Here is a 27,500-nt window from a genome sequence, read left to right as displayed (position 1 = left end):
GAAACTGTTGAGAGGTAAATGGGTGGGGTCTGCGCAATCTGCCCGGGGAATTCAACTCGGCGGGTTAGGGACGGCCGCACGGTGTGGGAGGATCCCCTCATGGGACCTCTCCCCGGTGCTGGCTGGCCCCCGCCGGGCGCATTTCCTCTGCGGTGGTGCGCCGCGACCGGCTCTGGGTTGGCTTGGAAAGGCTCGGAACGAATGTGGCTCGCAGCTTTGGCCGCAAGCTTTACAGCGCCCCTCGCCCGGACCTCGCCGCTTCCTGGGGCCGTGGACAAAGTGCTTGCTGCGCCCTCTCTCCCCTCAGGGAGGGACGGGGCCCCCTGCTCCTGGCGTGACTGGCAACTGGGTTAGGGGTGGACTGTCCTCAGTGCACCTCAACTGCGTAAAGAAAGATGTGGTCAACCCTGAGGCGGGAATGTGCTCGTTGGCCGACGGCACGTGATGCTGGAGTAGGGGTGGCTCCAGGCAGTGTGGACATGGGGAGCGGAATAGTAGTCAGGAGCAGGCTACTACTCAGACAGAGGAAGGAGGAGAGCCCGGCTGGAACTCCTAAGAGAAAGAAGAAGGTACCATCTGGAGTGAGAAGGACTCTTTTCCTGGCTGGGAAAAGAGCAGGTATGATCTTCCTGAGCATGGAGAAGGGATGGAAGCCCAAGTGGGCTAGCAAGGGACTTCCATCGACAGTCATGGTGGGCCTCCGGGTGTCATGGCTAGTCCAACCGTGCAGGCTGTGTGCTGCCAGTCTGGGCTCGGTGAGGGCTCACCAGACTCACCTAAGGAAAGCACACAAACCAAGGGCGATTCTCTTCATCTACAGTAAGTGTGCCAGTACTTATAAGACCCCACACCGAGCGACGTGCCACGCAGCAAAGTGTGGGGCAACCCGATCCGGAGCGGGTACCACCACGGGGTTTGCCTGCGATACATGCCCTAAATCTTTCTCCTCACAGAGGGGCCTTTTGGCTAACTAACTAATGTTATGCTAACTGACGGCGAATAAGCTAACAATGCTAACGTCATGTTATGCTAATTGCAGTGTCGTCTTTGGACTAAGTAAGTGATGTGGGGAAAATCACTCGACTGGCGATGTAGTTTGCAGACTATCCTGTAAATTTATGTATGTTGTATGTTTGCTGAAATGTCTTTGTTATTAATTCAGTGTACTGGTAGTGTTGTAGGTTGTACATTATGAGGTAGTGCTATCAGTACTAGACATGAGCGAAGTTATCACACTTTGGTTTGTGAATTATGAATCCATGGTAATAATAATCCATAACAATAATCCATGAATACACACACACACAAATATATATGTATATATATATTATCCTGTTTAATATAAGCATTTCAGTAAAGTTTATTAGTGTTTGTTACACAATACTGCAAACATTTAGGAGAGCTGTCTTGTGACACCTGTACTAGTATGTACAGAACTAGTATACTATGTATGTACAGTATTGATTGTAATGTTATGTAGTTGTGTAGTGCTCAGTCATTATAATACATGACCAGAGGAAAGTTTGTGTCCACACATCTTTGACACATATACTGCCTTTTCAGGGCATTTACACTTTGACCCTTGACTTAATTTAGTCTAGGTTCAAAACTATGTGCTTGTTCACCAGTATGGTGTCACATCTTGCCTGGACTTTGGGTGTTTTTTGGTCTTGTGTTGTGTTCTTTGGGGTCTCCTGGTTTTGCACTTCTGTTTGGTCCTTCGGTTCATGGGGGTTTTCTTGTATGGGTTGGGTGGTGGGTTTTGGAGGACTGCGTCATTGGTTTGTTGGGTTGTGTGCTTGGGTTTGTGTTTGTGGTTGGTTTTGGATGGGTTAGTGTAGATGGCATTGAGTTTGTTTTCTGGGTTTTTGTTCTGTTTCCCTTGTGTGTTCATGTGCTCCTCCACACCTGCCCTGCATTTGGACTCGTTAGTCCTGCCCTGCTCTGTTTTCCCCACACCTGCCCTGTGTTAGCCTCGTCAGCCCTGCCCCGCTCCCTGTGTGTCCTCAGCCAATCAGCTCCCTGTATGTTCACTCCCCTCTCGAGTTCTCCACCCATCTCCCCACCTGCACCTCATCTCCTTGTTAGTTCAGTTTCTTTTTAAGTTCTGGTTTTCTGTTCAGTCCTTGTTGGATCATTTTGTGTTGTTGCATCTACTAGTTCTGTTCTGCTCTGTTTGACTGTTCATGGCCATCCACAATTAAAGGAGAGTTTTTTCATCATATCTGCATTGCGGCCTCTGCGTTTGGGTCCACTCCTGCTTCCCCGAGTCTGACATATGGCTTACTAGTAAGACAAGGCAAATTTATTTGTATAGCATATCTATTTGTTTGGCACATTTCCTACACAGACACTTAAAAGACTGAAAGTCAACTGTAAAATAGGTCTGCAGTAAGTTGTTAACAAACTATGATAGGTAAACTGATCAGATTTTTTTCTATATCTTTACTGAAGTCATCATCATCTTTAACATGAGATGTCAGCAATGAGGCCACAGAGAGTGAAGATTAAACCTAAAGAAGAGGCAGCATATTTTTCATCCTTGGGCAAGGACAAGGATGGATTCAATATAAAATATATTAATTCATTTAAAGGTGAGTTGCCATTTGTTAAAAATTCTTTAGCACAGGTATACTTTTAATTATTGCTTTAATCTCTTCATATTTCTGACACATCTTCTGTTCTTCGTTAGGTCGAGGAGTGTTCAGTTGCCGCCACTTTCAGAAGGGAGACTTTCTTATTGAATATCGATTGGAAATCAAACAGGAACATGAAAACAGGCTAAGACTGTACCACGATGCCCTGAAGGTTTTCATGTTTGAATTTCTCCACAATGGGAAAAAACTATGGTACATGTGTTGTCATACTTAATTTACAGTATTTTTTTGTAAGTTTAATTTCACCCAGAAAAACAAACTCTGCCATTTTGTACTAACTTGGTAGTGGTAGTAGTAGTAGTAGTAATAATAGTAGTAGAGGTGGTGGTGATTTATTTATTCATTCAGTATAGTGTGCTTCTGTCATTATACTTTTACATTTTGTAATCAGAATTTTTTGTAATTTCAGTATTGATGCAGCCAGAGAGGACGACTCTCTAGGGAGACTCGTCAATGATGATCATGTGAGCCCAAACAGCAGAATGAGGATCATCACTGTGGATAGAAAGCCTCATCTCTGTTTATTTGCAATCAAGGACATCAGGCCAGGGGAAGAGATAACCTACAACTATGGAGATTTGGACTGGCCATGGAGATTAAAGGTATAGACAGAACTTCATTTTCACAAAGAGTTAACAAGTTGCTGTTTGAGTCTACCGTAACTTCACAGTATTTTCACAAAATAAACAAAACAGGTGCACCGTGTAGAGTAATAATGAATAGAGCTTTGGTCAGTCACCAAGTATTTTTACATGAACTTGAGTTTCCCTAGTAATTGGGGACTTTTTGGGTGACTTAGGGAGTTAGGGGGTTAAGTTAATTCTCCAGGAAATGAAGGTAAATGTTGGGCCTCATACTTCATGTGCATGAGACAAAGCAGGCCTGCACACAGTCACAAAGTCTGATAACAAAGAAAGGCACCAAGTCGAATAAAAGGAGTCCAAATGGACTCCAACTCCCATCATTCTTTGCTCAACTCACACGTGTGAAACCAGAATAGTTTACTCCTATCATTCTCCTGTATAGATAATTGTGTTGTTAACTCACTACGTATCAACAGGTACAGTCTTATTGTGTCTTACTGGTTATTTAATGATATTTTTACCTTTCTGTACACAAGGTTTCAACTGAAGCACATCCTCACCATGCAGCCTGGGCATCTGACTGCACCAAAGATGTTAAACAGGTGACTTCATTTCCATTGAATGTTGATAATGACATCAGATTTTTTTTCAGTAGCAAAACCGTTTTGACTGGAAGTTGACAGGAGGGTATTGATACTCATTGAGAAATGTGTTTTAAGGTCTAAGTGTTACAGATACACAGTCCTCAGTGTGTCTACAATGGTCAGGTATAGACACTCTGAGGACCGTGTATTTGGACACTGTCAGTGACATTATTGAGAAATGTATTTTAAGAGCTAAGTGTTATAGATACACAGTCCTCAGTGTGTATGTTCTGGTCAGTTTTAGACACTCTGAGGTCTCTATATGTGCACTGTTAAGTATTTAGTAGTATCAGTATTTCTATGTAACATTAGATGCATAGCAGTTTTTCCATCATTGCTGTATGGAAGTGGTTTATTGTATTTAATTGACAGTGCCACCAACAAAATACCAATTCATATGGAATGCCATGAAAATAAAATTACAAGAGTAAGGACATGGATTTTGCTGTAGAGACACTGAAATGATCTCTTTCCACAAATTTTAGCTGTAGTACAAAGTATAACTGAGCAATTAATTTAACACTTATGTGTGTGTGTGTAAAAATCTATTTTAATTTCACTATTGTATGTTTTCATATAGCTTTTGGGTGAGAGAGAATCTCCTGTCATGTCCAGACGACACTTGTGATGCTTGAATATTGCTCAGACAACATTAATCAGGTAAGTTTTAAAACCTCACTATCATCATTACACTACATGACCATTTCATCTGTCATTTCCTCAGTATATAACTGTATTGTTAGCTCTCAGGGTATCAGTAAGTACAGTCTTTTGTGTCTAAATGTATGTCACAGTGCTGTACTGACTGTTGATTTATGTGAAAGGCTGAACAAATGTTTTTTTTGTTTACATACAGTATACTTGAGACCTTATCATTTTCCTGTAGAGATAATTGTGTTGTTAACTCACTACATATCAGCAGTTACAGTCTTGTTGTACCTTAATGGTTATTTAATGATATTTTATCCCTTTCTCTACACAAGGTTTCAACTGAAGCACATCCTCACCATGCAGCCTGGGAATCTGACTGCACCAAAGATGTTGAACAGGTGACTTCATTTCTATTGAATGTTTATTGATGTCAGATTTCTTTCAGTAGCAAACCAGTTTTGACTGGAAGTTGACAGGAGGGTTGGGGTTGGGGGTTAGGGGGTTAAGTTAATTCTCCAGGAAATGAAGGTAAATGTTGGGCCTCATACTTCATGTGCATGAGACAAAGCAGGCCTGCACACAGTCACAAAGTCTGATAGCAAAGAAAGGCACCAAGTCGAATAAAAGGAGTCCAAATGGACTCCAACTCCCATCATTCTTTGCTAAACTCACATAAGTGTGAAACCAGGCAGAGTCAAATTCTCGGCTCCAGTTGGACGAGACCAGCAGGAAACACATGGGGATTTCCCTCCCAGCCGTGATGTCACAGAGTATAAACACTGGTGACGCTCCCAAACTGTGCTTCCAGTTGTTCGCACAGCTAATGAAAGGAAGTAACTCCTGTACGTACTTAACTGCAACCAAGCGGCACAATCTCAACCTTGCTGGACGAGTAGAGCACATTACCAGATCTGAAGAAAACCGCTGTGCAACCCAACGCAGATGAAGGATGAAGGATAACCTATATGCCTCACTTGCCTTTAAGTGAATCGACTCCACTGTTTTCCTGCAACTCCACCGAGGATCAGCTGCCATGAACCCGCCACCAGAGGGACCAGAGGGACCAGAGGGACCAGAGGGACCAGAGGGACCAGAGGGACCGAGCCGGACCCGAAAGACAGACTGAAACACACCCTGCTGGCTTCCTAAAGCCACACGAGAGGCTGCGCAGAGATGAGTTGTTGTTGTAGTTACTGTTGTTTACTGCTTTGTTTGGTTGTGTTTACCACGCTAAACTCATCAGTGTTCATCCAGCTGCTTGGAGCACTTTGTGTTCGCTCAACGTCACGTGTGAGACAGTGGGTTGTATTTTATTTGTTGAAGTCAGACGGCGGCCGGCGAATAAAGATGCACCCCACGTCTCTCTGGAAATAAAAGCAAGCAGCACTTTTCCTCATGATAGCTGAGATCTTTGGTGCTTCCATACACACACGCACTCGCACACACGCACTCCAACACGCACGCACACACACACACAAACATGTGTAAATCTGTCCAGTGGTTCCCAACCTAGGAGTGGGGCCCCTCCAAAGGGTCAGCAGATAAATCTGAGGGGTGGTGAGATGATTAATGGGAGAGGAAAGAAGAAAAAACAAAGTTCTGATACACAAATCTGTTTTCAGTTTTTGGACTTTTTCTCTAATCTTTGATTTTTGCTGAAATATTGGATCATTTGAACATTTATTGAAATGAAAGCATGTGAGAAGTTTAGAGGGAAAAATCACTATTTGGTGGAGCTGTTAACAACTCATAGACATGTGAAATGTGACCCCGACTACACACTGCTTTTTGTAAGACGTCAAAAGCCAAAAAGGTTGGAAACCACTGGTTTCATCTTTAACAATGTGTTGTATTTTAAAAGCTTGTTATATTATCCATTGTGTCAAATCTTCATCTGAAAAGTAACTAAAGCTGTCAAATAAATGTAGTGGAGTAGAAAGTACAATATTTCCCTCTGAAACTGTATTAAAATGAAAATGGAAAAGTCGTTTGACATTTAATTTTTCAAAGTCGTACTTGCTGTACTGTGGACAATATTCAAATGTTGTTCAAATTTGAAAATTAAAATGCAATATAAACAATGTAACCTGATTTTCATTTTATGCATCAATATTTACCTTAAAATTAAAATGCATTTTTCTTCAACTTGAAAATGAAAACAGCATTTGAACTTTCATCTTTAAAGACGTAACCTGCTGTACGGTGGACAGTATTCAAATGCAGTAAGTGAAACAGCACCCCCTGTCTGTTGCATTTATATTTACATGTCAACACGCTGTTATGGGGTCAAAATGAAAATGTAATCTGTCGTCTCATCATGCAGGTCGTCAGTGAGGATGTCAGTCATTCTCTGCAGCGGGACTTCATGCACCTTGCTAAAGGGAAAACTAGCAGGTATTGTGGTGATGTTTAAGGCAAAGTACTGTTTAAAAATGACATAATCTTCTTTGTCAGGTTCATCAAAGATGATAAATGATCTGAAGTCTATAGTTTTTGGACGAGGCTGCTGTTGACAGATTAGTGGATTTGATATATTAACAGAGGACTTGCGATCATTTTGCAGCTAATTCATGTTGAAGTTGGAAAAGTTTAGAGTTTGACAAATTACACGGGAGGCTGTTAAGTTTAATAAAATAGTTGGGAGATTGCTAAGCATACTGTAGGCAGACCACTGTCTGTGCTTATTTATAGACCCAGCCGACGTATAACTGAACTGTTAATATTGTAGCTGTTGTTAGTAATGTTGAAGGATTAGGGTTTATATTAACCCTACAGGAGACACCTTATCAAGAAAAATGAAACTTGCAAATAAAAAAATGAAAGAATTTCGAGCCTTTTTTAAATAAATTCTATTTCTACATTCTGTATTCTATATAAACCCTGTGCTTCAGAACAGGAAATCCATTGAGATGAAGGTACAAAGACTGTACATTCTGCTTTATGTGCATATTTTTCTGAGGTTTGACTTAAACATTTAAAAAAACCACAAAACAAACAAAACCTGAGTGACAAATGTTAAATGTGAGGAGAGAGACCTGGCCGACACTTCTAACAAAATAATACAAATGAACAAAGAGGACACAGAAAGTCAAACTGTCTCAAGTTGCTTTGGATGTTGTTGGCTGCAGAAGGAGAGAACGTCACTGTGTGAGAAGGTTTTGGTTGGTTTTCTCTTCACACTCTGCTGGTTAAGATGTTTCCTTCAGTCTGCTGCTGCAACTAAACACACTTTAAAGTCAAACTAACTGCTTTCAACAGAGCGTTTGGTGGAGGTTTGAAACCCTGATGTGAATCATTATCTGCTGCACGCTGACAGTAAATGAGAAGCCGAGCAGAAAGCTGATGTGTTCACTTTGTCTCCTGTGTGTTTCGCTCTGGATTCTCTCATGATGGACTCACCTGACATCAGTGACATCACACAGGTGTCATGTGTTGTATCAGCTGAGCTGGAAGTCAAACTGCAGCACCAACAGTCACATCAGCACATCTGATTGTGTCCTTATAAGTGCAGTTTAACACTTTGTTTCTGTCTTTTTCTTTTATTGTCACAAATCAAACAATAATTGTATTATTTGATTTTCAGTGTAGAGAGGGAGAGGTGCACTAAACTGACCAGAATATCATGAAAATGCTAATTATATTTGGGGGTCTGACATTCAAAATAAAACAAAGTGTAAAAGTGTTATTGATACATTAGAAACTGATTTATTAGCATGAAACTGTCACATACAATAAATGAGTGAACATTCAGCAGAAACACATGTGCTTTAAATTCTGTCAAACATCAGATTTTTTTCATAAAAACAGCAAAACAAAGATAAAACATTTGATTTCACTCTTTTTCTTTTACTCAGTTACTTTAACTCAAAAAGCAAATATTCTTAAAAGAAGCAATAACACATTTCAGCTGAATAAGTAGTTTATAGTATATAAAAGACAGTGAAGAAAAAAGATATAAACTCATCAAACAACTGGATGGATTTTTAAATGATTTGTTGACTCAACATTTATCCAGATGAGACCATAAAACTCTGGATTCATAAAAAATATTGTTTGTGACTAACTGTAAAAAACAGTTACAGCTGTTCACATGAGAGAAGTTAATGATGATAAAATATAACTATATACAGATAATTATGTTACAAATGGTCCAATCTGATCTCCTCTCTGCTCTTCTTCTACTGGTCTTAATAAAGGTCTCACTACTTCCTGTTGTGGCACTGAGCGTTGGTGCTGGATGTAAATCAGAAGCTGTGGAATCGACCAGTATGGACGTCATTCCTCGCCGTACTGGGCTGCAAAAACCTGGCTGAGACTGAGAGGAGAGATGAAACCAAAGATGATTTTCTTCTTCGGTGGTTTGTGACTCCTTGGAGGTCCTACTCTGCTCCCTGAGCTCCTTCCTCTTCAGCCGGCTCTCCTTCAGCTCTGGAAACACCGAGGTTATAAGAATCCAGCTCAATGTTCTCCTGTGGGTCTGACTTCTGCCCCCTGCTGGCCTGGAGAGACATGACAACACAGATCTAAGTTACTGCATCACTCCTCTCTTCAGTTCAATATAAACAGGCTGAGTGCTTCATTTCAACCAGTCCTCTAAACAACAAACATGTGTTCAGTACCTTCAGGATGAAAACGACGACAGTGACGACCAACAGCAGAGTCACCGGCAGGACGACCAGTCTGATGATATGAACTGTTGGATCTGACGAGACACATTCAGTCATCACATTAGATCACATGACATCATGAGAACAACAGCTCCCATCAAACAGAAACTTTAGTGACGTTAAATCTCCTAAAATCACTGAAGTGTGAAGCAGCTTGTTGATTATAAGTTCATCTGATCTCCTCTGTATGCTGATGATGTTGGACAAAAACAACTCATGTGTTTACAGCCGGTTTGAAAGAATGAATGAAAGTCTGCTGATTGTCTCCTTAAAGCTCCTGTCTGGTTGAAATGATTCAACTGATTGTTAACAATCAACATCTTTACATGCAGTTAAATCAAATGTGATCCTGGTGAAGCTCTGAGTTCTCCTGATGACATTCAGCTCATCATGTAAAGTCCTGTTTATTATCATTATAGTGCTTATCTGGCTTCACTGACTCGTTTGCTGTCTTTTACTTTTCACTACAACACAGTTGTTATGGTTCAATGACATTAAAGAAGCCGGGAAGGAAACAGTTTACAGTTCCTTCATCAGATTCTGCCTCAGCTCTCTGTAGGTCGCTGGGTCGGTCCTGCTGCCTGATGACTTTTTATCATGTTTTACAAACATGGAAACAAAGTCAGTGTGACGTCTCAGTTCCACTGAGCTTCACACTCTGCTTCAGCTTACCTGTGACAGTGAGAGACAGCAGACGGCTCTCAGAGAAGAAGTTATGATCAAAAACATAGACGCCATAAACACAGCTGTAGCTTCCTTGGTGGGCGGGGTCTGCAGCAGGAAACAGGAAGTCAGCAGAGTGATTGACAGCCGGCTGGGTGTAGTTGTGTGCCGTGTTGGAGGAGGTGAAGGTGAGCTGGAAGGAGCCTCCTGGGTACTGAGGCTGGACGGAGCAGCTGATGGTGAAGTCGGAGCCCCGACGCACCTGAAACCCCTGCTGCTGGGCCTCGGAGACCCCGTCCATGGTAGAAGACACAGAGATGATTGGCTGAAGCAGCAGGTCTGTAAACACAGAGAGATGATGAATCCTTCTTCCTCTGTGAGAAGCTGAATGTTGTTTTCTCCTCATTTCTTTGTTCAAATTAAGGCCTTTTCTTGCTACACACAGACTACTCATGTGTGTACGACCCCTGTGACCACTAGAGGGCCCCGTTGCATCAACGTACTTCTTCTCTCCTCAAATATAAATTAACACCAAACATCCTTTTGTGCCGATCTAAAATACAAACGTTATTTAAGCTCACAATGGCTAAAATAAAATGTGTGTATAGATCAAAAAGCAGTTTTTAATCTGAGAGCTCTTTGTCTTACAAGCAGGGCTGTAGTGGAGGCTAAACGTACGTAAACGCCGTTTACCCACCTCTCAAATTCTGAAACAGTGTTTAAGCAAACTTTCCATCACTTTACAGCTGTTAGCTCAGACTGGCTTCCTACCACATTTTCTGTTGGAGCTTCTAGGAGCGCTTGTTTTGTTTTCTGTTGGAACATTGTGTCCTTTTATGAGACACGGAGACGTCTGTTACTGTTAACACGGACCAACAAACCACCACCCACTCCTGCTGCGCTGGTGTTAAAACAAACGAACCCTCCGTGCTGAAGCTAGCAGGCAGACTGGAGCCGCTTTCATGAGACAGACGAATGAATCAGAGTTCAGAGGATCATATATGACATTAACTGACATGTGCAGCATCAAATAATAATCTGTCAGACAAAAGACAACAAAGTAAGTAGCTAGAAAAACTCTTCAGTGAAGCAGAAGTTTTATAAATTGACATTAGTGTTGTTTAAGCGTCCAGTTTATCTGCTGCTGCTTTATGTTGGGCCTCAAACCACAAGGTCACACAAAGAAGGCCTACATGTAACCTGTGAGGCCTGACCATGAGGTGCTTGTTCCTTTGTTTCCCCCGAGACAAAGGAATAGCGCCAAAATGCTGCTTACAGACAATGGGAGTCCATTGCAAAATCCATTTCCAAGGATGCTTTGCGATTTTCACACCTCAGCAGGGAACAGTCAACATACGGTCTCATTGGCGGAGACGCTCCTGCACAGCGGAGCGTCCTGATGACGCAGCCATGACATCACCACCCCTTTAAAAACTGAACGTGCCCTGAAGCACACGCCTTTCCCATGTGACTGAGCTAGGGGTAACTCCTGTTCCTCTGTGAATCAGCTGACTAAAGGGGGTACCCCACGCACGTGTTTCCCCTCATCGAAGACTCCCCTCGCCGGAAGAGACGAGACTTCGCCCGTGTTCACCCGAACACATTCCCGGATCCGAGAGAGACCGCTGCTGCAACCAGCGTCCTCAAATTCCATCAAGAAGGAAGTAACGCTTCTTCACCGAGTCGACTCTGCTGTTCTCTCCGCCACGCCGCCGAGAGCCAGCTGCCGTGCTTTTCGCCGACCGTGCGAGAACGGCCACCATCTGCATCCCAGGCCAGGACAAAGATGGACATAAAGACGGACTACACACAAACCCAGCTCGCTTTCTGAAGCGACCAAGTAAGAGGCATAAGTCTGGGCAGAGGCAGTGTTAATTGTGTGTTCTTATCAGCATCAGTTGCTGTTGTTTAGCATTTAGCTTTTAGCTTTATTGCTATTGTTTGTTGTGCTGTTGACGGACCGCGTTCATTTCTCTCTGTTTACTCTGAGGAGTATTTTAAGTTTGCTGCCTGTTTAGTTGTGTTCACCACGCTAGACTGTTTTGTGTTTGTCACGCTCGGGACTACTGCTGTGTTTGTGCCATTGTGAGGGAGAAAGTAAGTTGCTTTGTCGGTCAGAAACCAGACAACGTGCGTCACAGACTGCCGTCCGTACACACGCTCTCTGTGGACAAAGGAACTGCTTCTCTTCCTCTTCCCTCTCTCTTCTGACTAACATACACACGCGCGCACACACACATACACGCACCGACATCTTTTGCACATCTGATGGTCAGATAACGTCGGACAACGTGAGTGCGAGACGCCGTCCACCAGGCGGCGCCGTCTTGCTTCTGTCTAACCAAGACACCGCCATACTTCCGCCATCCGGTTCTCGCGCGACGTGACTTCCTCCCATAGTCACGTCCGCGTCGCAGACCGACGACGTCATCACGTCAGGCTCCGTCGCCATCTTGACACACACACACACACACACACACACACACACACACACGCATACACATGCATTCCCCTGCATGTGTCCAACCCTGTACATAGCTGTTGGTGTTTTGTTTTGGTAGGATTAGATTTTAGAATAGTTGTTTATTGAGTGAAGCATTTGTTAACTTCGTTAATTTTGCTAAGTTTAATAAACACTGTTATATCTTAAAAGAGAAGTTCTTCTGTCATTATTGTGTGTAATATTGTGAAAAGTGGCTGATTGAAGGAGTCAGAGCTCGAATTCACCCTTCTTTGTTCATCCTTGAACGTTGATATCTCTCAGATATTAACATTCTAGGTGAACTCCTTTTATGAGACTACCTTGTTTGGTTATTGGTCCCGTTTTCCGGGTGGTGCCCCATATTTGTTAATTCATATTAATAATTCTATTATTTAGGGTCATAATTAGTTAATTATCCTTGATAATTGATAAGTATTGCAAATAATCAACTGTGTTCCTCACAGATCCAACAGTTGGTCCCCGAATTATTGATTAAGGTTAACAATATCTTATTTTCATAATTCATAATTATCTATGATATTTATGAATTATTGCTAATAACCGAACGCACTGCTGCCCGTACCAACATTTAGATTACAGTAATGTTAATGCAGCTGATAGTTTGATAGCTTGACTGCTGATGTATTCACACTGTGTGTCGTTTGTCAACAATTACTGTAATTAACACCGTACAAGTTAAAGTTCTGCTTCATGCTCTGTCAGACTCTTAAGAGGAAGCTTTTTACATTTCCAGACTGAGTGAAGGAATCAGGAGAGACGAGACAGAAGTGATGAAGAATCACAGGATGTAACGTTAATGGTGTTGAAAGAAAAACAAGGAGAAAGTAAAGAACTGATTGAAGAATTGGTTGCTTAAAGCTGTAGATTGTCTCAGTTTGAAGCAATGAGCCTCCAGGAACAAGCTAACTTCTCTACCCTTTAGGATGCCGTCGTCCTGGATAAGTTTACAGTTCAGTCCAATGGAAACCAGCGACCAGAGGAGGTCCGTCAGGACCTTCAGGACCTTCTCTGCAGGCCCGACCATTTATGAGAGGTGTCATTATTACTTCATAAAATATTACACATCAGAAATTATAAGGTTATTGAAACAATTTTATTTAATTAGTTATTAAAATAATTTGTGATTTTTAAAAAATATTTAGTTTGATTTCAGTCACTATCATAACCATAAACCCAGTATCTGGAGCTAGAACTGGATGTGTCTGCCTCACGCAGGACTCACGCAGGACTCACGTAGGACTCACGTAGGACTCACGCAGGACTCACGTAGGACTCACGTAGGACTCACGTAGGACTCACGCAGGACTCACGTAGGACTCACGCAGGACTCACGCAGGTCTCACGCAGGACTCACGTAGGACTCACGCAGGACTCACGTAGGACTCACGTAGGACTCACGCAGGACTCACGTAGGACTCACGCAGGACTCACGCAGGTCTCACGCAGGACTCACGTAGGACTCACGCAGGCAGGCATTGCAGAAAGGAACGGAAGATGGATTTTGTTTTCCAGTGACTGGTGAGTCCTGCTGTATTAATTATCTATAGAGGTGATTAAGATTGTTGTTGGTAATGCTGGACTTTGCTGCTGTGAGAAATATGGCCTAATTTCTATCTTTCAGAAAATCTTTCCTTTATTGTCTTTTTGTTGAGCAACATGAGTGAACGTTTACCATCGGAAGACCGGGTTGGCAGTTTAGCTAATGCATGTGTGGGAGAAATAACCAGGTTAGCATAGTTTCAGCTTGTTGAGCCGGTGCTTTGAGTACATTTGTTAACAGGTGTCAGAAGGTGATTTTGTAATGGACTTATTCTTAATGACGTAGTTTTTATATTGTTTAGATGTTAGTTGTTGGTGATGAGTGCACTTCAGCCTCTTTTACACAGCCCGTTCAAAGCGGGAATATTGCGCCTGTAATCCGCCTCGCTGTTCTGTGTGACAGCCGGCACGGCGGGACCGGGAGCTGACGCTGTTGTTTAGCCCGTATTCAGACCACATCAGGCGGTGCGGCGTACAGCTACAGGGTTGAGGAGGTGTGCGGGGATGCAGGTGTGTTTGTGCTTTGGAAAGTAACCGTTGTGAAACAATCAGAAAATAACATTCTAATGATCTGGTTCATCAGCTTCCTCACTAACGTTACTAGCGCTCCCTCTCTCCATTCACTCTCTAGCTCACTCGACCACAGCTGCTCTCTCTCTCTCTCTCTCTCTCTCTCTCTCTCTCGTCTTTTTTAAAATGAGTCGGGAAGCCGACAGAAAAGTCTAACTTAACTTTTAACGTTGTCAAACAAAGAGAAATGTCCTCCCCTCGTCCTAGTAACGTCTCTTTACTTGCTTATGGCAGAGTTTACAGCTCTGATCAGTCTGATCTCCGTCACGCCTCTGAATCCAGAACGCCGCTACGCTATGAAAAGCTCACACGGAGGCGGCTTTATGCCGACTCACTGTAAAAAAGTAAAGGCAAAGGCGTCTTTATATCTATAATGTGTTTCTCTGTATAGAAGAGGTGTGTGTGTGTGTGTGTAAGACCCCACAGTCCGCTACTGCCACTGACTATCACTGTGACAGAGGAAGGAAAATATTACTGTCATAGATGATGTCACTGATGGACTTACCTGAGCAGGTGAGCTTCACGATGGAGGAAGAGGAATCTGATGATGCACATTCCCTCAGTGGTGATCCAGAATGAACACAGTCAGAACTGATGCTCCATACAGATCTGTCTGAGGCTTCATTTCTTCTTCCTGTTGAAACAGCAGAGCCACAGTACAGATCTCTGCAGGCCGCTGCTGCTGCCTTCAGGGTCCAGAAAGAGCCATCCACTGGTCTCCACTCTGATTGTTTCACCTCCAGTGTACCTGCACAGCGACTGGCTCCTCCCACCAACCTGACGCTCTGTGGCTCTGAACAGAAACAAGAGAGTCATCAGTAAAAGAATAAAGTGAGTTTCATTAGAACAGAAATGAAGCCAAATCAAAGCTGCAGCTCCTCTTCTACCTGAGCAGGTGAGTCCAACAGCTTTGCCAGGTGAGCAGGTGCTTCTAGCTGAGTCTGATCTTCCACAGTCCAGGAGAGCAGACTCATGGCCTCCACACTGGAACTCTTTGGTCCACATCGGAGCCTCCACTTCTCCATAGAGCGCCCCCTGGAGGACTGAAGGAGCCCCACAGCCGAGCTCCCTACAGACCACCTCTGCATCCTGCTGGTCAAAGTCAGCTTCACACACTGAGGACCACGACTGCTCAGACTTCACCTCCAGTCTGCCTGAACACAGACTAGTCCCATTCACCAGCCTGACAGAGTCTGGAGAGAGAGAACCATCATTAGTTTGGGGAATAGTTACCTGCAACATTCATACCAATAAAGCTTTTTAGAATATGAAAGTAAGAACTGATAAAGAGAGAGAGCACATTCATACCTGACTCAAGTCTTTATTTACAGAAAATATTTCAAGCTATTTGTAGGATTTGAACTTGTCTTACTCAGGCTCCATCTTGTGGGAGCATTGTGGGAAAGAGAAACACATAGAAGCAGCCCAGACGTCAGGTGATGGAGACACATGAACACATTAAAGCAGGAGGCAGAACAAACTGGTAAAGTCTGACTTCCACCTGTATGTAGATGAATTACTGTTCTGAAAATATCTTTAAAAGCACAAACTGTTATCCAAATGTAAACTAAAGGACATCCTAACAAACAAAAGTCAAAGCACAAGATTAAAACCTGCTATAAAAGGACTAACAGATCTTTGAATACAGGCACTAACACTACACAGCAACTCTATTAACATGATGATTTCTACAGCTGTTAAAAGGTCGTCGATGCAGATTTGGTTTGAGTAGAAACGGCTTTGGTTGAAATAAATGAACGTTGATCAGTGAGAGGTGATCACACAACACAGAGAACTCCTACATTCATGTGTAATACAGAGGAGTCAGAGAGCAGAGGAGGAAACAGATTAACATCCTCAGCTGCCTTCAGATCAGACAGAAAACAGCTGATCAACATGTTAATAAGACATTCATACAACACTGCACGCACAATAGTTTCCATCAGAAACAAGTAGTGAACACAACACTGACATATCATCAGCTTTTAACTTGATATATTGAACTTGTTAGTAAACAGTTGCTTATTTGTTCAGGCAGCAAGCAACAAGTATATTAATTAGTAATGTAGTTGTTGCTTGTAAGGTGGATGTGACTGAGCTGCTCAGGAGAACTGCAGGGTGTGTGAGTGAACCACAGCAGGTTGCTTAAAGCTGCAGATTGTCTCAGTTTGAAGCAATGAGCCTCCAGGAATAAGCTAACTTCTCTACCCTTTAGGATGCCGTCGTCCTGGATAAGTTTACAGTTCAGTCCAATGGAAACCAGCGACCAGAGGAGGTCCGCCAGGACCTTCAGGACCTTCTCTGCAGGCCCGACCGTTTATGAGAGGTGTCATTATTAGTTCATAAAATATTACACATCAGTAATTATAAGGTTATTAAAACAATTTGATTTAATTAGTTATTAAAATAATTTCTGTGATTTTTAAAAAATATTTTGTTTGATTTCAGTTACTATCATAACCATAAACCCAGTATCTGGAGCTAGAACTGGATGTGTCTGCCTCACGCAGGACTCACGCAGGACTCACGCAGGACTCACGCTGGACTCACGCAGGACTCACGCAGGCCTCACGTAGGACTCACGCAGGACTTAGGTAGGACTCACGCAGGACTTAGGTAGGACTCACGCAGGCCTCACGCAGGACTCACGTAGGACTCACGCAGGACTCACGCAGGACTCACGCTGGACTCACGCAGGTCTCACGCAGGACTCACACAGGACTCACGCAGGCCTCACGTAGGACTCACGCAGGACTTAGGTAGGACTCACGCAGGACTTAGGTAGGACTCACGCAGGACTTAGGTAGGACTCACGCAGGCCTCACGCAGGACTCACGTAGGACTCACGCAGGACTCACGCAGGACTCACGCAGGACTCACGCTGGACTCACGCAGGTCTCACGCTGGACTCACGTAGGACTCACGCAGGACTCACGCAGGACTCACGTAGGACTCACGCAGGACTTACATAGAACTCATGTAGGACTCACGCAGGACTCACGAGGACTCACGCAGGACTCATGTAGGACTCACGCAGGACTCACGCAGGACTCACGCAGGACTCACGCTGGACTCACGCAGGTCTCACGCTGGACTCACGTAGGACTCACGCAGGACTCACGCAGGACTCACGCAGGACTCACGCAGGACTCACGTAGGACTCACACAGGACTCACGCAGGACTTACATAGAACTCATGTAGGACTCACGCAGGTCTCACGAGGACTCACGAGGACTCACGCAGGACTCACGCAGGACTCACGTAGGACTCACGCAGGACTCACGCAGGACTCACAAGGACTCACGAGGACTCACACAGGACTCACGCAGGACTCACGCAGGACTTACATAGAACTCATGTAGGACTCACGCAGGACTCACGAGGACTCACGAGGACTCACGCAGGACTCATGTAGGACTCACGCAGGACTTACATAGAACTCATGTATGACTCACGCAGGACTCACGCAGGACTCACGCAGGACTCACGTAGGACTCACGCAGGACTCACGTAGGACTCACGTAGGACTCACGTAGGACTCACGCAGGACTCACGCAGGTCTCACGCAGGACTCACGTAGGACTCACGCAGGACTCACGTAGGACTCACGTAGGACTCACGCAGGACTCACGCAGGACTCACGCAGGCCTCACGTAGGACTCACGCAGGACTTAGGTAGGACTCACGCAGGACTTAGGTAGGACTCACGCAGGCCTCACGCAGGACTCACGCAGGACTCACGCAGGACTCACGCTGGACTCACGCAGGTCTCACGCTGGACTCACGCAGGACTCACGCAGGACTCACGCAGGACTCACGCAGGACTCACGTAGGACTCACGCAGGACTCACGCAGGACTTACATAGAACTCATGTAGGACTCACGCAGGTCTCACGAGGACTCACGAGGACTCACGCAGGACTCACGCAGGACTCACGCAGGACTCACGTAGGACTCACGCAGGACTCACGCAGGACTCACGAGGACTCACGAGGACTCACACAGGACTCACGCAGGACTCACGCAGGACTTACATAGAACTCATGTAGGACTCACGCAGGACTCACGAGGACTCACGAGGACTCACGCAGGACTCATGTAGGACTCACGCAGGACTTACATAGAACTCATGTATGACTCACGCAGGACTCACGCAGGACTCACGCAGGACTCACGTAGGACTCACGTAGGACTCACGTAGGACTCACGCAGGACTCACGCAGGTCTCACGCAGGACTCACGTAGGACTCACGCAGGACTCACGTAGGACTCACGTAGGACTCACGCAGGACTCACGCAGGTCTCACGCAGGACTCACGTAGGACTCACGCAGGACTCACGCAGGACTCACGTAGGACTCACGTAGGACTCACGTAGGACTCACGCAGGACTCACGCAGGTCTCACGCAGGACTCATGCAGGACTCATGCAGGACTCACGCAGGCAGGCATTGCAGAAAGGAACGGAGGATGGATTTTGTTTTCCAGTGACTGGTGAGTCCTGCTGTATTAATTATCTATAGAGGTGATTAAGATTGTTGTTGGTAATGCTGGACTTTGCTGCTGTGAGAAATATGGCCTAATTTCTATCTTTCAGAAAATCTTTCCTTTATTGTCTTTTTGTTGAGCAACATGAGTGAACGTTTACCATCGGAAGACCGGGTTGGCAGTTTAGCTAATGCATGTGTGGGAGAAATAACCAGGTTAGCATAGTTTCAGCTTGTTGAGCCGGTGCTTTGAGTACATTTGTTAACAGGTGTCAGAAGGTGATTTTGTAATGGACTTATTCTTAATGATGTAGTTTTTATACTGTTTAGATGTTAGTTGTTGGTGATGAGTGCACTTCAGCCTCTTTTACACAGCCCGTTCAAAGCGGGAATATTGCGCCTGTAATCCGCCTCGCTGTTCTGTGTGACAGCCGGCACGGCGGGACCGGGAGCTGACGCTGTTGTTTAGCCCGTATTCAGACCACATCAGGCGGTGCGGCGTACAGCTGCAGGGTTGAGGAGGTGTGCGGGGATGCAGGTGTGTTTGTGCTTTGGAAAGTAACCGTTGTGAAACAATCAGAAAATAACGTTTTAATGATCTGATTCATCAGCTTCCTCACTAACGTTACTAGCGCTCCCTCTCTCCATTCACTCTCTAGCTCACTCGACCACAGCTGCTCTCTCTCTCTCTCTCTCTCTCTCTCTCTCTCTCTCGTCTTTTTTAAAATGAGTCGGGAAGCCGACAGAAAAGTCTAACTTAACTTTTAACGTTGTCAAACAAAGAGAAATGTCCTCCCCTCGTCCTAGTAACGTCTCTTTACTTGCTTATGGCAGAGTTTACAGCTCTGATCAGTCTGATCTCCGTCACGCCTCTGAATCCAGAACGCCGCTACGCTATGAAAAGCTCACACGGAGGCGGCTTTATGCCGGCTCACTGTAAAAAAGTAAAGACAAAGGCGTCTTTATGGCTATAATGCGTTTCTCTGTATAGAAGAGGTGTGTGTGCGTGTTTGTGTGTGAGTGTGTGTGTGTGTGTGTGTGTGTGTGTGTGTAAGACCCCACAGTCCGCTACTGCCACTGACTATCACTGTGACAGAGGAAGGAAAATATTACTGTCATAGATGATGTCACTGATGGACTTACCTGAGCAGGTGAGCTCCACGATGGAGGAAGAGGAATCTGATGATGCACATTCCCTCAGTGGTGATCCAGAATGAACACAGTTAGGATAGATCCACCATACAGATCTGTCTGAGGCTTCATTTCTTCTTCCTGTTGAAACAGCAGAGCCACAGTCCAGATCTCTGCAGGCTGCTGCTGCTGCCTTCAGGGTCCAGAAAGAGTCCTCCACTGGTCTCCACTCTGATTGTTTCACCTCCAGTGTACCTGCACAGCGACTGGCTCCTCCCACCAACCTGACGCTCTGTGGCTCTGAACAGAAACAAGAGAGTCATCAGTAAAAGAATAAAGTGAGTTTCATTAGAACAGAAATGAAGCCAAATCAAAGCTGCAGCTCCTCTTCTACCTGAGCAGGTGAGTCCAACAGCTTTGCCAGGTGAGCAGGTGCTTCTAGCTGAGTCTGATCTTCCACAGTCCAGGAGAGCAGACTCATGGCCTCCACACTGGAACTCTTTGGTCCACATCGGAGCCTCCACTTCTCCATAGAGCGCCCCCTGGAGGACTGAAGGAGCCCCACAGCCGAGCTCCCTACAGACCACCTCTGCATCCTGCTGGTCAAAGTCAGCTTCACACACTGAGGACCACGACTGCTCAGACTTCACCTCCAGACTGCCTGAACACAGACTAGTCCCATTCACCAGCCTGACAGAGTCTGGAGAGAGAGAACCATCATTAGTTTGGGGAATATTTACCTGCAACATTCATACCAATAAAGCTTTTTAGAATATGAAAGTAAGAACTGATAAAGAGAGAGAGCACATTCATACCTGACTCAAGTCTTTATTTACAGAAAATATTTCAAGCTATTTGTAGGATTTGAACTTGTCTTACTCAGGCTCCATCTTGTGGGAGCATTGTGGGAAAGAGAAACACATAGAAGCAGCCCAGACGTCAGGTGATGGAGACACATGAACACATTAAAGCAGGAGGCAGAACAAACTGGTAAAGTCTGACTTCCACCTGTATGTAGATGAATTACTGTTCTGAAAATATCTTTAAAAGCACAAACTGTTATCCAAATGTAAACTAAAGGACATCCTAACAAACAAAAGTCAAAGCACAAGATTAAAACCTGCTATAAAAGGACTAACAGATCTTTGAATACAGGCACTAACACTACACAGCAACTCTATTAACATGATGATTTCTACAGCTGTTAAAAGGTCGTCGATGCAGATTTGGTTTGAGTAGAAACGGCTTTGGTTGAAATAAATGAACGTTGATCAGTGAGAGGTGATCACACAACACAGAGAACTCCTACATTCATGTGTAATACAGAGGAGTCAGAGAGCAGAGGAGGAAACAGATTAACATCCTCAGCTGCCTTCAGATCAGACAGAAAACAGCTGATCAACATGTTAATAAGACATTCATACAACACTGCACGCACAATAGTTTCCATCAGAAACAAGTAGTGAACACAACACTGACATATCATCAGCTTTCAACTTGATATATTGAACTTGTTAGCAAACAGTTGCTTGTTTGTTTAGGCAGCAAGCAACAAGTATATTAATTAGTAATGTAGTTGTTGCTTGTAAGGTGGATGTGACTGAGCTGCTCAGGAGAACTGCAGGGTGTGTGAGTGAACCACAGCAGGTTGCTTAAAGCTGCAGATTGTCTCAGTTTGAAGCAATGAGCCTCCAGGAACAAGCTAACTTCTCTACCCTTTAGGATGCCGTCGTCCTGGATAAGTTTACAGTTCAGTCCAATGGAAACCAGCGACCAGAGGAGGTCCGTCAGGACCTTCAGGACCTTCTCTGCAGGCCCGACCGTTTATGAGAGGTGTCATTATTAGTTCATAAAATATTACACATCAGTAATTATAAGGTTATAAAAACAATTTGATTTAATTAGTTATTAAAATAATTTCTGTGATTTTTAAAAAATATTTTGTTTGATTTCAGTTACGATCATAACCATAAACCCAGTATCTGGAGCTAGAACTGGATGTGTCTGCCTCACGCAGGACTCACGCAGGACTCATGCAGGACTCACATAGGACTCACATTGGACTCACGTGGGACTCAGTGGGACTCACGCAGGACTCACACAGGACTCACGCAGGACTCACGTAGGACTCACGCAGGACTCACGCAGGACTCACGTAGGACTCACGCAGGACTCACGCAGGTCTCACGTAGGACTCACGCAGGACTCACGCAGGTCTCACGTAGGACTCACGCAGGACTCACGCAGGACTCACGTAGGTCTCACGTAGGACTCACGTGGGACTTACGTAGAACTCACATAGGACTCATGTAGGACTGACGCAGGACTTACATAGGACTCGTGCAGGACTCGCGCAGGACTCATGCAGGACTCACACAGGCAGGCATTGCAGAAAGGAACAGAGGATGGATTTTGTTGTCTACGTGAGTTCTATGTAAGACCCCACAGTCCGCTACTGCCACTGACTATCACTGTGACAGAGGAAGGAAAATATTACTGTCATAGATGATGTCACTGATGGACTTACCTGAGCAGGTGAGCTCCATGATGGAGGAAGAGGAAGATGATGATGCACATTCCCTCAGTGTAGATCCAGAATGAACACAGTCAGAACTGATCCACCATACAGATCTGTCTGACGATTCATTTCTGCTTCCTGTTGAAACAGCAGAGCCACAGTCCAGAACTCTGCAGGCTGCTGCTGCTGCCTTCAGGGTCCAGTAAAAGTCCCACACTGGTCTCCACTCTCCCTGTTTCACCTCCAGTGTACCTGCACAGCGACTGGCTCCTCCCACCAACCTGATGCTCTGTGGCTCTGAACAGAAACAAGAGAGTCATCAGTAAAAGAATAAAGTGAGTTTCATTAGAACAGAAATGAAGCCAAATCAAAGCTGCAGCTCCTCTTCTACCTGAGCAGGTGAGTCCAACAGCTTTGCCAGGTGAGCAGGTGCTTCTAGCTGAGTCTGATCTTCCACAGTCCAGGAGAGCAGACTCATGGCCTCCACACTGGAACTCTTTGGTCCACATCGGAGCCTCCACTTCTCCATAGAGCGCCCCCTGGAGGACTGAAGGAGCCCCACAGCCGAGCTCCCTACAGACCACCTCTGCATCCTGCTGGTCAAAGTCAGCTTCACACACTGAGGACCACGACTGCTCAGACTTCACCTCCAGTCTGCCTGAACACAGACTAGTCCCATTCACCAGCCTGACAGAGTCTGGAGAGAGAGAACCATCATTAGTTTGGGGAATAGTTACCTGCAACATTCATACCAATAAAGCTTTTTAGAATATGAAAGTAAGAACTGATAAAGAGAGAGAGCACATTCATACCTGACTCAAGTCTTTATTTACAGAAAATATTTCAAGCTATTTGTAGGATTTGAACTTGTCTTACTCAGGCTCCATCTTGTGGGAGCATTGTGGGAAAGAGAAACACATAGAAGCAGCCCAGACGTCAGGTGATGGAGACACATGAACACATTAAAGCAGGAGGCAGAACAAACTGGTAAAGTCTGACTTCCACCTGTATGTAGATGAATTACTGTTCTGAAAATATCTTTAAAAGCACAAACTGTTATCCAAATGTAAACTAAAGGACATCCTAACAAACAAAAGTCAAAGCACAAGATTAAAACCTGCTATAAAAGGACTAACAGATCTTTGAATACAGGCACTAACACTACACAGCAACTCTATTAACATGATGATTTCTACAGCTGTTAAAAGGTCGTCGATGCAGATTTGGTTTGAGTAGAAACGGCTTTGGTTGAAATAAATGAACGTTGATCAGTGAGAGGTGATCACACAACACAGAGAACTCCTACATTCATGTGTAATACAGAGGAGTCAGAGAGCAGAGGAGGAAACAGATTAACATCCTCAGCTGCCTTCAGATCAGACAGAAAACAGCTGATCAACATGTTAATAAGACATTCATACAACACTGCACGCACAATAGTTTCCATCAGAAACAAGTAGTGAACACAACACTGACATATCATCAGCTTTCAACTTGATATATTGAACTTGTTAGCAAACAGTTGCTTGTTTGTTTAGGCAGCAAGCAACAAGTATATTAATTAGTAATGTAGTTGTTGCTTGTAAGGTGGATGTGACTGAGCTGCTCAGGAGAACTGCAGGGTGTGTGAGTGAACCACAGCAGGTTGCTTAAAGCTGCAGATTGTCTCAGTTTGAAGCAATGAGCCTCCAGGAACAAGCTAACTTCTCTACCCTTTAGGATGCCGTCGTCCTGGATAAGTTTACAGTTCAGTCCAATGGAAACCAGCGACCAGAGGAGGTCCGTCAGGACCTTCAGGACCTTCTCTGCAGGCCCGACCGTTTATGAGAGGTGTCATTATTAGTTCATAAAATATTACACATCAGTAATTATAAGGTTATTAAAACAATTTGATTTAATTAGTTATTAAAATAATTTCTGTGATTTTTAAAAAATATTTTGTTTGATTTCAGTTACGATCATAACCACAAACCCAGTAGAACTTCCCAGTAGGAAGGAAAATATTACTGTCATAGATGATGTCACTGATGGACTTACCTGAGCAGGTGAGCTCCACGATGGAGGAAGAGGAATATGATAATGCACATTCCCTCAGTGCAGATCCAGAATGAACACAGTAAGGATTGATCCTCCATACAGATCTGTCTGAGGCTTCATTTCTGCTTCCTGTTGAAACAGCAGAGCCACAGTCCAGAACTCTGCAGGCTGCTGCTGCTGCCTTCAGGGTCCAGTAAGAGCCATCCACTGGTCTCCACTCTGATTGTTTCACCTCCAGTGTACCTGCACAGCGACTGGCTACTCCCACCAACCTGACAGGCTCTGAACAGAAACAAGAGAGTCATCAGTAAAAGAATAAAGTGAGTTTCATTAGAACAGAAATGAAGCCAAATCAAAGCTGCAGCTCCTCTTCTACCTGAGCAGGTGAGTCCAACAGCTTTGCCAGGTGAGCAGGTGCTTCTAGCTGAGTCTGATCTTCCACAGTCCAGGAGAGCAGACTCATGGCCTCCACACTGGAACTCTTTGGTCCACATCGGAGCCTCCACTTCTTCATAGAGCGCCCCCTGGAGGACTGAAGGAGCCCCACAGCCGAGCTCCCTACAGACCACCTCTGCATCCTGCTGGTCAAAGTCAGCTTCACACACTGAGGACCACGACTGCTCAGACTTCACCTCCAGTCTGCCTGAACACAGACTAGTCCCATTCACCAGCCTGACAGAGTCTGGAGAGAGAGAACCATCATTAGTTTGGGGAATATTTACCTGCAACATTCATATCAATAAAACTTTTTCTGAATTTGAAAGTAAGAACTGATAAAGAGAGAGAGCACATTCATACCTGACTCAAGTCTTTATTTATAGAAAATATTTCAAGCTATTTGTAGGATTTGAACTTTTCTTGCTCAGGCTCCATCTTGTGGTAACATGAAGAACGACACTGTGGTGGACAGCAATGCATGATACCAGAAATAAATATGTACAACTTTAAAAGGAGGCGTCTCTCTGTTATAAGGTAGTCACGCCCCCTCATAACTCTGTTCACAGGAGAATAATGGATGAAGCTACAGCTAATCTGAATTAGACTCCTCCTGTTTTCCTCTGTCAGATTATTGCTTTCAGCAGTAGCAGCTCATGCTATCAGACCTCAGCTCAGACTACAGTGAACTGTAATTGTTAATGCTGGTCTGAGGTAGGGATGCCCCCTGAAACCTGGTTCTGAATTGGATCCAGTATTAAACCTGAGATATTTTTAAGGTCAGTTCTTTTATCAGTACTTGAAGAAAACAAGGAGTGAGATTATTGGATGGTAAAATCTGGTTTTGGTTCTGCTCATTTCAAGCAGTATCAATAAAGAACTGGACTGATAAGGAGTATTGATGAGAGTAGTAGTATTGATAAAATCCTGAAGAAACTGATCACTAGTCTGAAGTCAGTACATCTGATCATCATGTTGACACTGAGCTGACAGAGAGCAGCAAACTGGTCTGTTTACACTGTTAATGTGAATGATTAAATATCATATACATACAGTATATTGTAACTCAAAACTACTACTACTCCTGCTTTCTCTTGTAGTGTGACATGTAGACCCCCTGTCTTTTTTTACACTTCAAGTCTATTTCTGTTGCATTTAATGAAGCGTAATCTGCATGCGGTGGCAGTAATGCACCTAATACGCCGGTTGCCACCTGCTGTTATAAACCAAAAAGAAGTAGAAGAAAAAATGTTTTCCAACAGAGTGGTACATCCTGTCAGCCGAGGTGTTTCCTATCTGTGCAGCTGAACACAGCAGCTCCTCCTGGACTGTTTCACCCTGACGGTCCCGGTGTTTCCTCTGCAGGCTCCACTTCACTCAGCTGCCCGACAGACCTGCTGCTTCTTCCAACCTGAATAACTAACCGGGGCTCAGTCCTCCGGTTGGATCCAAACGGAGAGTCGGGGCTAGCTGGGAGGCTAGTGTGTTAGCTGCAGCATGATTGGAGGGAAGCACAGCTAGCTAGCCTCCACTAGTAATAAAAAATGATGGAGTTATATGAAAAGGTTGGATGGTCGTCACTGGCATCTAGAAGGCAGCAGCAGACTGTGTCTTCATTTATAAGGCCTTGCTTTCTTTGCCGAGTTATTTAACATCTTTAGTTGAGCTCAGAGCTGAAAACCATGACACCAGATCAGAGAGAAGTTTAGCTTTAAAAGTTCCTAATACAAGTTCTGAACTGGGGAAGACTGGTTTCCAGTTTCCTTACTACTGGAATGAACTTCAACACAGCTTACTGTGCACTCACATCCAAAGATTCATAAGTAACAAAAGCAGCTGGCAGTGGTTCATTTTCAATGAAAGCTGGAGACGAAGGGCTTCAGATGCCTTGGCAGCAGCGAGCAGCACGATGTCAGCACCAAGAGCTACAAGCTGAAGTTCAGCAGAGTTTAATTTTATGCAAATAAGCAGCAACCAACTCAGATCAGGGTTTGATTTTCTACTCACAGCAACCGCTGTACTAAAGTTTCTAGCAAACATTTTTTACTACTGTATTAATATTAGACTATTTCTACAATTATTGTTCTAGATGTATTCTATAACGAGCCTATAATGCTTTATTCCACAGGATACTCAGCCAACAATGTGGTTTTGAAAGTAAAACAGCATTTTTATTTTTTAAATGACAGAAATATACTAAACACATTTTTCTTCCTAAATAACACAAAATGGAAACATGAAAACATGATCATCCTATAGCTCTACTACAAACATGATATGTGCCACAACTGAACATGATGTCTGCAGCACTGCTTGAACGACCCGCCCCCTGCCGATGACCACTAGAGGGCTGCAGTGAGCAGCTGGCGACCAGAGCGCCCCCTGCTGATGGCCGCTAGAGGGCTGCAGTGAGC

At 44.4% G+C, this 27,500-nt stretch overlaps 1 protein-coding gene and 2 long non-coding RNA genes across 4 annotated transcripts; 2 read left to right on the top strand and 1 right to left on the bottom strand.

Moving 5' to 3' along the window:
• Positions 1–2,484: 2,484 nt before the first annotated feature.
• Positions 2,485–3,109, top strand: LOC122975444. The gene is made up of 3 exons (XR_006400668.1): positions 2,485–2,594; positions 2,693–2,808; positions 3,067–3,109. It is a non-coding gene; the product is annotated as an uncharacterized LOC122975444 (long non-coding RNA).
• A 9-nt stretch (positions 3,110–3,118) lies between these two features.
• LOC122975445 lies at positions 3,119–4,507 on the top strand. Its single transcript, XR_006400669.1, has 3 exons — positions 3,119–3,259; positions 3,778–3,843; positions 4,466–4,507. It is a non-coding gene; the product is annotated as an uncharacterized LOC122975445 (long non-coding RNA).
• Positions 4,508–8,699: 4,192 nt separating this feature from the next.
• Positions 8,700–22,782, bottom strand: LOC122975443. 2 transcript variants are annotated; one of them, XM_044343892.1, is made up of 4 exons: positions 22,624–22,782; positions 9,876–10,205; positions 9,156–9,238; positions 8,700–9,035 (listed from the first exon to the last, which is right to left on the bottom strand). In XM_044343892.1, exons 1-4 carry the CDS (start codon positions 22,640–22,642, stop codon positions 8,916–8,918), a joined length of 552 nt encoding a protein of 183 aa, XP_044199827.1. In that variant the 5' UTR covers positions 22,643–22,782; the 3' UTR covers positions 8,700–8,915. The 2 variants fall into 2 exon arrangements, with proteins under 2 accessions (XP_044199827.1, XP_044199826.1); XM_044343891.1 differs by lacking the exon at positions 22,624–22,782 and having other exon boundaries at positions 9,876–10,321.
• Between the last annotated feature and the right edge of the window lie 4,718 nt (positions 22,783–27,500).

The sequence above is a fragment of the Thunnus albacares genome, chromosome 23 (assembly GCF_914725855.1).
Source record: "Thunnus albacares chromosome 23, fThuAlb1.1, whole genome shotgun sequence".
NCBI classification, from domain to species: Eukaryota; Metazoa; Chordata; class Actinopteri; order Scombriformes; family Scombridae; genus Thunnus; species Thunnus albacares.
Note: the sequence above shows the minus strand (reverse complement) of the source record. Positions and strands in the feature narration are given on the sequence as shown.

What these genes read in the sequence shown, in the direction of transcription:
- LOC122975443 (XM_044343891.1), bottom strand. Translation starts at nt 10,320, where the DNA reads ATGAGTAGTCTGTGTGTAGCAAGAAAAGGCCTTAATTTGAACAAAGAA. An exon ending in GCTGTCTCTCACTGTCACAG is followed by an intron (nt 9,239 to 9,875) that starts GTAAGCTGAAGC and finishes GTGTCTCGTCAG; the next exon opens with ATCCAACAGTTCATATCATC. An exon ending in TCGTCGTTTTCATCCTGAAG is followed by an intron (nt 9,036 to 9,155) that starts GTACTGAACACA and finishes ATGTCTCTCCAG; the next exon opens with GCCAGCAGGGGGCAGAAGTC.